Source organism: Alosa alosa, chromosome 19, assembly GCF_017589495.1.
Source record: "Alosa alosa isolate M-15738 ecotype Scorff River chromosome 19, AALO_Geno_1.1, whole genome shotgun sequence".
Classification (NCBI taxonomy): Eukaryota; Metazoa; Chordata; class Actinopteri; order Clupeiformes; family Clupeidae; genus Alosa; species Alosa alosa.
The window spans coordinates 52,501-65,000 of record NC_063207.1 but is presented as its reverse complement, the minus strand read 5'-3'; the positions used below and the strand labels follow the sequence as shown (position 1 = coordinate 65,000).

At 41.0% G+C, this 12,500-nt stretch overlaps 1 protein-coding gene across 1 annotated transcript in view; it reads left to right on the top strand.

Moving 5' to 3' along the window:
- Positions 1–12,500, top strand: part of myo10 (myosin X) — a gene marked incomplete at its 3' end in the record, with an annotated part of 112,684 nt that overhangs the window by 47,690 nt on the left and 52,494 nt on the right. The window contains exons 7-10 of the mRNA XM_048228208.1: positions 2,360–2,373; positions 2,587–2,671; positions 11,940–12,043; positions 12,312–12,441. Coding sequence (XP_048084165.1) covers positions 2,360–2,373; positions 2,587–2,671; positions 11,940–12,043; positions 12,312–12,441 — 333 coding nt within the window. The remainder of the gene's footprint in view (positions 1–2,359; positions 2,374–2,586; positions 2,672–11,939; positions 12,044–12,311; positions 12,442–12,500) is intronic.

Sequence of the window (12,500 nt, the reverse complement as noted above, 5' to 3'; positions counted from 1 at the left end):
CACAGGGGCTGCTCGTGTGGAGGGGGAGGGGTCTTCTGTGGGCAAGTGCTGTTTTGTGCTTCAAAGCGAGCAAAGAAGCGGTTCAGGTTGTTGAGCAGAGGGATGTTGCTCTCACAGCTCTGTGGCGCGGGTTTGTAGTCTGTGATGGCCTGAATGCCCTGCCATAGGCTTTGTGCGTTCCTGCTGTCTTTGAAGTGGGTGGTAAGCTTGTGAGTGTATTCCTTTTTTGCTTCCTTGATGCCACGGGACAGGTTGGCTCTCGCTGTTCTCATGCCAGCTTCATCCCCAGCTCTGTAGGCTTTGTGTCTGGCCCTCAGCAGCCTGAGGACATAGGGGATGTCCTCAGGCTGCTGAGGGCCAGAGACAAAGCCTACACAAACTTGTCAGCCATGGCTTCCAGTTAGCCTGAGTGATGATGTCTTTTGTGTGGGTCACATCATCGATGCACTTGGTGATGTAAGAGGTTACAGTGTCTGTATACTCCTCTATGTCTGTCTGGTTGTTGTAAGTGGCTGCCTTCTTAAACATTTCCCAGTCTGTTGTGTCAAAGCAGTCTTGAAGAGCATCAGAGGCTCCCTCAGGCCACACTTTTACCTGCTTGCAAACCGGTTTGTTTGCTTTCACTCTTTGTCTGTATGCGGGCATTAGCATAACAGTGATATGGTCTGAAAGTCCAATGTGGGGGAGGGGGGTGGCTTTGTATGCTCCTTTGTGTGTAGTGTAGACCAGGTCCAGGATGTTATCTCCTCTTGTTGGAAAATCAACATGCTGGTGTAGCTTTGGAAGAACAGTTGTAAGGTCTGCATGGTTAAAATCTCCAGCGAAGATGGTGAAACCGTCTGGGTGTGCCGTCTGTTGTTCACTGACAGCCTGGTACAGTTCACTAAGAGCCGTGTTCCTATCGCTGTTATTGTTGGTAGGCGGGATGTATACTGCGACTAGCAGAATCGCAGTAATTTCCCTTGGCAGGTAAAAAGGACGGCACTTTACACTTTTTGTGTGTGTGTGTGTGTGTGCAAGGTGTGTGTTAGAGGTCTGCGTGGGACAGATTTTTTAGTCCAGTGCCCGCCTGCTTCTGCAATATTATGCCCAGCTCCTGCCCGATAAAGCACAAGAGATGCAGGTGGGATATTCAGTTCTGCTTTCCGAATCAGAATCAGCTTTATTAACCCATTCACGCTGGATGCTGCATGACTCAACATTGACCCTCCCGCTGGATGCTGCGTAGCGCAACATTGACCCTCCCGCTGGATGCTGCGTAGCGCAGCATGCTTTTTATTTCATGTTTCTAGGTGCTACAGAGGCTTAGATATTAAATTTTGGTAGACGTTGACACATTTTAGTATGTTTTCAGAAAACCCTCAGGAAATAAGGTTATTTAGTCTAGAATGCCATAGGATTCTATAGGCGTTTTTAGCAGGCATTTTAGGAGTAAATGGGTTAACAAGGTTTGCATAAATAAACAAGAAATTTGACTCCTGTTAATGTTTGCAGGGTGAACTGAAAGTGAGGCCAAAACTTTTAAACGTGTGGGAACATGTTTCTGAAATGAAGCAACAAAACAGGTTGAATTCAGACTCCGTAAAGCAGAGTCAATTCAGACTCCGTAAAGCAATCAATAAAAGAGTCAATTCACGGCACAATGGTGATGCATGAGCTCAAAAACAAGCACCTTGAATTCTATTTGCCCAGTGCTGACAAAAATTAGAGGGAACATTGATCAGTTTATCGAACCAGGGGCCATCAAATGTAGGTTGGGTATCGTTTGGGTTTTATCCAATAACAGTGCTAAACCGTCACTTTTAAAATATTACCTGTGCCTAAACGGTGCTAAACCGTCACTTTTAAAATATTACCTGTGCCTAAACGATGCCTAAACCGTCACTTTTAAAATGATACCTGTGCCTAAATGGTGCCTGAACTGGTGCTTTTTGAAGTTCTTTTTTAAAATTTGATAAAACAATCTGAACTTGAACTTGATATGTTCATTGCACAATCAATATCTGAACTTGCATTGTTTCTCAGCATATTTCTAATAACTGGTATCTGAAACTGCATTCTTACTAGGCAGTTTGCCATTGGTAATAAAGTTATTGAGTGTTAAAATTGCCGCAGAATGGTGTGTGTGTGTGTGTGCGTATGTAGTTAAATATATGTTTGAGGGTCTCTGTGTATTTGTGTGTGTATATTGTCTCTGTGTATTTGTGTGTGTGTATTGTCTGTGTGTATTTGTCTGTGTATTTGTGTATGTGTGTAGTGTCTGTGTATTTGTGTGTGTATATTGTGTGTGTATTTGTGTGTGTATTGTCTCTGTGTGAAATTTAAATATTCCCCTTGACTAGTTTTCTCCCAAATGAAGATCTGCTGGAAAAGGTTAGTACAGAGTTAGACTGTGTGTGTGTGTGTGTAAAAGCACACACATGACTAGACTGTGTGTGTGTGTGTGTGTGTGTGTGTGTGAAAGCACACACAACTGTTTAAGAGAGAAAAATAAAATCCATATATGATAATAATAATAATTATCATAAGCATTATCGTCATCATTGTCATCATCATAACATGTCATATCCTAATCTGCCTTTATAGAACCGTGTAGTGCGTCAGAATCCAGGAGAGAGAAATTACCACATCTTCTACGCTCTGCTAGCTGGGGCATCAACAGAGCAGAGAGGTATCACACACACACACACACACACACACACACACACACACACACACACACACACACACACACACACACACACCAGGGCTGTAATACTCCAGTCCAGTCTTGGACTGTGTTTTATGGTCTCGAACTTGTCTTGGATTCGCTTAGCCTGACCAGCCAGACCCACATCAAGATGTAGGGTCTAGGGACTCACCGTTCACAGTGCTCAGTCCGAGGGGCGGGATAATAGGTTGTCTTTCAAATTTCCTCTGCACGCAATAGGATAGCGCTACAACTCATGAGTCTCATGCGTTTTCCCACCAGCGGAGCTAGTTGGCTAGTTCAAACTCGTGTCACGCTGTTCGCCAACAGCAACATCTATCTTCTTTGTTTTCAAGTAGCAGGGAATTCATGCCGAACTGTTGCAACTCTGCCATCAATCATTATGTTAAGTCCCCCTGGCATGGCATGGTTTTATTTCAGTTAGCCTAATAGCTGGTTTGATTTGCATTGAGAGATGATCTTATAGAAATTACCCCATGCAAATCATGATCATGAATCACCTCTATTCATCTGCTGTCAACTCTATTCACCTTTACTCAACTCTATTCACCTGAACTCACCTCCACTCAACTCTACTCACCTCCACTCAAGTCTATTCACCTCCACCTGTACTCAACTTTATTCACCTCCTCTCAACTCTACTCAACTCCACTCAAGTCTATTCACCTCCACCTGTACACAACTCTATTCACCTCCACTCAACTCTACTCACCTCCACTCAACTCTACTCAACTCTACTCAACTCCACTCAAGTCTATTCACCTCCACCTGTACACAACTCTATTCACCTCCTCTCAACTCTACTCACCTCTACTCTACGCATCTCAACTCTATTCATCTCCACTCAGTTTTGATCCCAACCAGAGCTAGTGAGCGGAGTGGAGTGCGAGTGAACAAGGAGCGCAACGCCACTCAACTCTATTCACCTCCACTCAACTCTATTCACCTCCACTCAACTCCATTCACCACCACTCACCTCCACTCAACTCTATTCACCTCCACTCAAATCTATTCACCTCCACTCACCTCCACTCAACTCTATTCACCTCCACTCAACTCCATTCACCACCACTCACCTCCACTCAACTCTATTCACCTCCACTCAACTCTATTCACCTCCACTCAACTCTATTCACCACCACTCACCTCCACTCAACTCTATTCACCTCCACTCAACTCTATTCACCTCCACTCAACTCCACTCAACACTCAACTCTACTCAACTCCACTCTACTCACCACCACTCAACTCTATTCACCTCCACCTGTACTCAACTCTATTCACCACCACTCAACTCCACTCAACTCTATTCACCTCCACTCAACCACTCAACTCTACTCAACTCCACTCAACTCTATTCACCTCCACCTGTACACTCAACTCTATTCACCTCCACCTGTACTCACTTCCACTCAACTCTATTCACCTCCACTCAACTCTATTCACCTCCACCTTGTAGCACTGCCACATAATTTTAGGATTCACTTTTCTTAAGCATGTGTTATGAAATGATAACCAATATAAAAGTGTTCTCCGTTTTATTTCTCCATATTATGTACGTCTGTAGCCCTATCGTGAATACCATTTGAATTCTGTTGTTGCTGTCCGGTACGAAGGATCCTGTTTTTTGTTTCAGTCACTGAAAGCCTTGTCGGATCGGTTTTCTTTGTGGATTATATTGGTTGCACTGGACATAGATTATTCAAACTGTTTTCTTCTTTTCGGTGGATTTTTGTGGAGTCTCTTTGTTTGTTTTCGTTTGGATGGACTGAGAGCGCATGAAGTGTGTAGGCTACGTGGACACTTTGGTTGTGCTCCTTGCAATATGAACTGTTTGGAAATAAGTGTTTGTTTGTTTGTTTACTTCTGCTCACATAAAATCTACCTGTTAACTGTATTTGTTGTGTTTTCCCCAATTCAGTGTAGACACATCAACTGTCTCTACTCACCTCAACTCTACTCACCTCAACTCTACTCACCTCTACTCTACTCACCTCAACTCTACTCATCTCTACTCATCTCTACTCTACTCACCTCTACTCTACTCTACTCTACTCATCTCTACTCATCTCTACTCTACTCATCTCTACTCTACTCTACTCTACTCTACTCATCTCTACTACTCATCTCTACTCTACTCTACTCTACTCATCTCTACTGTACTCATCTCTACTCTACTCTACTCCTCTCTAATCTACTCATCTCTACTCTACTCTACTCTACTCTACTCATCTCTACTCATCTCTACTCTACTCTACTCATCTCTACTCTACTCATGTCTACTCATCTCTACTCTACTCATCTCTACTCATCTCTGCTCTACTCATCTCTATTCACCTTAACTCTACTCACCTCTAAGGAGCGGAATGGATGGAATTTTGTTGGAGTGTGGATCGCTTTTTAATTTAGAGGGTGGAGCGGCCGCTCTGTTCCAATTTCGCTCCGATACCCCTCACACCACGAGTCTGAGCCCAAATCCAGGATTCATGTCTTCCTAATAAAACCAAGACCGTTAAATTTTAAAGATTGGCCATTGTAAGTTTGTTGTGTAGGCATACTATTTCCACAAGTGTAGGCATACTATTCCAACAAAACAATGTGGTGACACTGTTTCAGTGAGTAAAAATTCATTTTGTAATCTAAGACACATTTCACGGAACATGAGAGTTTGCTACGGAGACCAAAGAAGTCAAGTCAAGTCAAGTCAAGTTTAAGTATATAGCGCATTTCATACACAGAGGTCATTCAATGTGCTTTACATAAACAAAACCAAACAATAATAACAAATAAAAGCATAGAATGGCAATATAGTCAAAGAATAGTTAAAAGGTAAAGATCATAATAAAAAGAAAACATAAAACACAAGGTAAAATTATTTAAAAAAATAAAGAATAATTAGTAAGCAAAAACAAAGGCAAAAGTAGTAAAAAAGTAATAAAAGACAAGGTAGAATAATTATCAAGGCAGATTCAGAATTTGTAACTCGGCACAGTTAGCAGAAAGCATCTGAGAACAGTTTGGTCTTAAGTCTAGATTTAAAACTGGCTACAGTTGGGGCCTTTTTGATGTCATCCGAAAGTTGGTTCCACAGCTGAGCCGCATAGCAGCTAAAAGCTGCTTCACCATGTTTAGTTCTAACTGTGGGTTTTACTAGCAGGTTTTTCACCTGGGACCTGAGAGGACGACGAGAAGGTGTGTACTGCTGAAGCATGTCTGACAAGTATTTAGGTCTTGCTCCATTTACTGATTTTATAAACAAGCAATAGTGCTTTAAAGTCAATTCTGTGACTTACTGGAAGCCAGTGCAAGGACTTAAGAATTGGAGTAATGTGGTCAGTTCTTTTAGTTTTTGTTAGAATCCTAGCTGCTGCATTTTGTATCACCTGAAGCTGTTTAATAGTCTTTTAGGAAGGCCTGTGAACAGTCCATTGCAGTAATCAACCCTGCTGGAGATAAATGCATGAATGAGTTTTTCTAAGTCATGTTTTGACATCAGCCCTCTGAGTTTGGCAATATTTTTGAGGTGGTAAAAAGCTGATTTAGTTATCGCTTTCATGTGGCTGTTGAAATTTAGATCACTGTCAATTAATACACCAAGATTTTTAACAGTATCCTTTGCCTTCAACCATTTTGTGTCAAGGAGAGTGGCAACCCTAAGTCTTTCCTCCTTTTTACCAAATATAATTACTTGATTTGGTCTATACACTCACACATAGATTCAAGAGGACCATAGTCGTTTGGTGATAGAGCTAAGTCAATTTGTGTGTCATCTGCATAGCTATGATATGAAATCAAATTATTTTGAATGATTTGTCCAAGTGGGAGCATATAGAGGTTGAATAATAGTGGCCCCAAGATCGACCCCTGGGGAACACCACAGGTCAAGGACGTTGGTGTTGAGGTACAGTTTCCGATGGCAACAAAGAAGCTCCTTTCTTGTAGATATGATTTTAGCCAGCTGATAACTATGCCTGTAAATCCAACCCAGTGTTCTAGTCTGTGTAGTAAAATATTGTGATCAACAGTGTCAAATGCTGCACTAAGGTCCAGTAGCACTAGGACTGATGTTTTACCTGAATCTGTGTTGAGGCGTATGTCATTGGAAACTTTAATGAGAGCTGTCTCAGTGCTGTGATTTGCCCGACAGAACCAGAAACCAGACAGAAAGTAATCAAAATACCCATTTGATGTTAGGAAGGTGGTTAATTGATTAAAGACTACTTTTTTAATAATTTTGCCAATGAATTATTAAGTAATTGTTTAGCATGGAGGCATCCAGGTTATTCTTCTTGAGAAGTGGCTTTACAACAGCTGTTTTCAGTGACTTAGGAAAAGTACCAGACAGCAGTGATACATTTACAATTTGAAGGACATCCGCCGCTATGAGGTGAAAAACAGATTTGAAGAAATTGGTAGGCAGAGTGTCTAAGACACATGTGGAAGAGCTGAGATTCTGTACCGTTTTTTCAAGTGTTTCGTAGTCTATCTAAGCTATCTAGAGTCTATCTAAGCTGAACTCTGACATCAAGTTTAGTTTCCCTCTGTTTGTTGCTGGAAGTTCAGGTTGTTGAATTTGTAATTGAGCAGATATGTTGAGTCTGATTTTGTCAATTTTACCTTTTAAAAAAGATGAAAACTCATTGCATTTATTAGTTGAGAGAAGTTCAGGCGCTAATTGTGAGGGGGGATTTGTTAACTTATCAACAGTTGAAAATTGAATACGAGTGTTATTTGAACTTCTATTGATAATGTTAGAAAAGAAAGACTGTCTTGCTTTGCATATTTTAGAGTTATATGTGCGGAGAATCTCTTTATGGATTTCATAGTAGATCTGAAGTTTGTATTTACGCCATTTTCTTTCAGTCTTCCTACACTCTCTTTTTAGAAATTTAACTGCTGGATTTTGCCTCCATGGTGCTTTCTGTTTGTCCTTAACTTTCTTGAATTGTAATGGAGCAATGTCATCCATAATGTCATCCATAAGTCTTCAGAGTCTGACAGTTGACTTGACTTTAGTGAAAGTTCTTGCTCAAAGAGAGCACTTGTCTGATCATTTATTATTCTCCTTTTTACCATCATAGCTGTGTTTTGAATGTGTGGGGACATAGACACATCAAAGAACACGCAGAAATGATCAGATAAGGCCAGGTCTTTAACAGCTGTAGAGACATCGAGACCCTTTGTGATAACAAGGTCGAGGGTATGGCCGAGAGAGTGTGTTGGCCCCTGTACATGCTGTGTTAGGGAGAAAGTATTGATTAGTGCAATGAATTCCTTGGCATAATTGTTTTCTGGATTATCCACATGCAAGTTTAGATCCCCTGATATAATAAGACAGTCAAACTCTATGCAAACAACTGATAGCAGTTCACCTAGCTCTTCAAGAAAAACTTTAGCTGAATGTTTTGGAGGCCTGTAAATTGTCAGTCATAAAATCTGAGGAGAAGACTTAATGCATGCACACAGATATTCAAATGAAGTAAAGTCACTGAAGGACGACTGATTGCACTGAAAAGACGTCTTGAAAATTGTGGCTATCCCGCCACCTCTTTTATTTGCTCTGAAAAACGTTAGCAATTTGAATATGCTTCATATCAAGTAGAAGGCTTAAGTAAAACTTGGATGCTAAGCCTGTATTCTCTAGGCAATTAATCACACTGATCCCTTTAGTTTTAGGCTTATGTTATGTCAGTGTTTCCCATACATTGACTTATTTGTGGCGGCCCACCACAATATCAACATTGACCACCACACAATGATTTTCCAGGTTGTACTAAATTGTGCTTAAATCTGGTTAGCATCATAACCACGCTGTAGGGATGTCCCGATCCGATATTTTGATCGGATCGGCCGCCGATATTAGCAAAAAATGTGGATCGGGCCTGCATGGGAAAATCCCGATCCGACTCCCCGATCCAGTTTGTTTTCAAAACTCCGTCCGTTTTTCCAGCACTGATGTAGGTAATCCATTCCAGTTTTTTTTCAGCTTTTCCCCTAAATCCGGTCCGCGTTTTTCAGCACACCTAGCGACCTGTCCAGCATCCCACTTGTCTGTGCATGTCCTACTAAGAATTTAAAGTTATCGAGCAAATATTTCATGTCACAGTTGAATTAATATAGCCTAATGTTAACCGCGAAAAGTCATGAGACCCTCTTACTATTAAGGCTCTTAAGCATGTTGCTGCTGACAGCTTTGCCTGTCTAACTAATGTTATCTCCGCGATTTAAGATTGTTTGTGTAATGTATAGGCACAGCACGACTTTAATTTCCCTATTTTTACAATCGGCTAGCCTAACAAACGATTTAATTTCAAAAGCAACCTGGTCAATCGCTAACAACTAAGTGCACCTAGGCCTACAACTCTACACATCCAAAAGGGTAGAAGCTTCCAGTAGGCTATCATAACTTTTTTTTACCGTTTAAAAAGCCTACGACGATATGAATTAGTGACAGCTGTTGTCGCGGTAAACTTAAGCTCCTGTCTCTAAATAGTGTAGATAGGCCTACCTGCTATGTTGCTTGATTTTCTGTAAGAAATGCAGCCTGTAGCCTAGGTTACTTCAGCAAACCCAGACCAGTTGTGGCATCAGTTTCGCTTTTAAAACGCAACAGTGAGAGGCTTTTTAGCGCAGTCTCACTTATCATTGATGAGCACAGGAGCAGGCTGACACCTGAGCATGTTGAAATGATCACCTTTGTGAATAGAAGAAGAATCTCCCCATCATGCTCAGACTGCAGCCAGGGCAAACAGTAGAAATTGAAGGGAGTATGGAGATGGAGCAGTAAAGTGTGGAGGAGATAGCAATACTGTAGAAGGCGTGACAGTTATTTGGGTTGTTAAAGCCAATTCAGTGTGTGTGTGGTAATTTGACTATTTTCTACTCAGGTTTTGTGTGTGTTGCTTTTATATATCATTTTATATTGTTTACACTGATGGCTTTTTTAAGCCTTGGTTTACACTCTTGAGCAGAGCACTGATGCCAATTCAGTTTGTGTGGTTAATTGACTATTTATTTTTTATTCAGCTTTTCTGTGTGTTTTGCTTTTTTTATACAGTTTACAATATTGTTTGCACTAATGGTTTTTTAAGCCTTGGTTTACACTCTTGTTGTTCAAGAGCAGAGCACTGATGCCAATTCAGTTTGTGTGGTTAATTGACTATTTATTATTTTGTGTTTATTTAACCCTGTTAAGAATAAACAGGTCAGCTTCTCATTACCAACCACTGTGGATTATTCAAACTAACCTAATTAAGTTGGCTAGTTGTTCTTAAGAGTAAAACCAACATTCAACATGAGTATAACAACAAAATAAGTAAATATATTTAATCTTTAACAGTCCCTCCAGGAATTTGCGATGTTGCCATCGCAACAATTAACGCAAATTCAGCAAATCCTTGTGAATTCTGGACGACCTCGCAATTTTATCCAAACACCGCAACTTTTTCGCAAATTTGACCAATCATCATGGATGCCACACTCACTTCTGCAGACACCAGAGACTGCCCTATGTTCACTCCTCTGCAGTTTTAATGACAATAAATAGAAGGCTAACGCAATGATCTGCTTTACTTTGATCTCTCAACCTGGTGTTGCTAACCTACCTAGGCTATGAAAGTAAGTTAATTAAGGCCTACTTTTACTGACATTTGAGTAGGCTACAGTATGCAACCCATTGGCAAACGTTTACACCTGGAGATGTCTTTTAGCTCGTGTCATGTTTGCTAGCTTGTGGGCTCAGTTGTGTAGTGCTACCAAAATCATAGAAATGAATAACATTGCAAGACATTTACCTCTTCTGTGATCCAAGAATACGTTCATTCGAGTTATGTTTTAACATTTATTTTAACTAATAACATAGAAACATCCCGAATTCCATCCACATATCGTAATGCACTATGCAAAGTTATTTCCACTCGTAGCCGAACACAGTGAGATGCAAGCCTTCCAATCCACTTAGAAATGTAATTACGCTACTCTCACATCCTTAAAGTGGCAGGCAGTCAATTAGACGTACACACCACCAATGTAATAACATTAAAGAAAAGTGTAGTCTAATAGTTTAAATCAATATAAAATTACTAGATACTTAGTTGGCTATTAGTAATTATGCAAGTTACAGAATATTCATTATTACAAATATATGAACTTAATATGAATTACCACATATATGGATGTATTGAAACATGACATGATGCCATCTTTTTAGGGGGCTGTCTTTTTTGGACAGTTTGGACAGGTTATACTGCTTTGTGAATTACCCCAGTCAAAGTATTTACACAAATAAAGTAGGCCTACACTGTACCTTGATTTTCTGTAACCCTTACTATTTACCTTTACTTACCCTTTTTAATAAGCATCAAGGTGATCAGTGTGATTTTCGTCTTACTAACCTTAATTGCCCTCAATTAAAAAAAAAAATAAAAAAAAAAAATCGCAACTATTTTTGCAATTTTCACTTCCTCCCGCAATTTCTTCGCAACAAACAGCTAAAAACACCGCAACTTCCATCGCAATTTTTTAGAAAAGTTGTCGCGAAATCAGGCATTTTAAAACGCAACAATCTCAAAAAATCCTCGCGAAATCCTGGAGGGACTGTTTAATACATGCTTACAGGTACCGATACCGGCCGATGCTAAAAGCTACAATATCGGTATCGGATCGGAAGTGCAAAAAGCTGAATCGGGACATCCCTACCACGCTGCGCTAATTTGTTAAAAACTGTTGCACTCAAGTTAATTCTGCAAACCTACCACCACAAATAGAATTTAATTCTGTGGGAAACACTATATGTGTATTGACGTTGGTAAGCTTGTTTGTTTTGTTAAAATAAATGTGTGAAATGTATTGCCGTTGCTCTTAGTTCTTTGCGATTTAAGTTTTCAGTTTAAGGTGACAATTCGGCTTGTAGATTATTTCTCCTTCTTTTAAATTGGATCGAGCGTGGAGCGATTTCCCTGGAGCGGGAGGATTTTTAAGTGGAGCGGGGAGCGAAATTGAGCGGAGCGACATGGCGCGAATTTGAGAGGAGGAGCGGCCGAGTGAACAACCTGAGCGAGGAGCAGGATATTCGCACCGCTCAGCTCCGCTCACTAGCTCTGATCCCAACTCAGTTCTGCTGCAGATATACCTGCTGAGTTTTTCAGTATTCTCTCTCTCTCTCCCCCATCCCTCTCTCTCTCTCTCTCTCTCCCCCATCTCTCCCTCTCTCTCTCTCTCTCTCCCCCAGAGGCTCTGTGTCTGTCTCCTCCTGAGAGCTACCAGTATCTCAACCAGTCTGGTTGCATCACAGACAGCACCATCAATGACAAGCTCACTTTTCAGCATGTTCTGGTAAGAAAGTGTGTGTGTGTGTGTGTGTGTGTGTGTGTGTGCGTGTGTGTGTATGTGTGTATAGTGTGAATAAAATCTATGATGGTATCTGTGATTTCAGATGTATTTACTGTGATTTCCAATGATTGGTGTGTGTGTGTGTGTGTGTGTGTGTGTGTGTGTGTGTGTGTGAGTGAATGCGAATGCATGGTGTGTGTATTGTGTGTCTCTGTGTGTGTGAATGTATGGTGTGTGTGTGTGTATGTGAGTGTGTGTGTGTGTGTTCTAGGGGGGACTGAGCACTCTTCAGCTGTCTGAGAGTTGTATTAGGAATGTTCTGCAGGTTCTTTCTGCTGTTCTCCTCACTGGCAACATCCAGTTCCTAACAGCAGGGGGCGCTGCAGTCAGCACCAACACAGGTACTCACACACACACACACACACACACACACACTCAAACACCCACACCATACTAATAC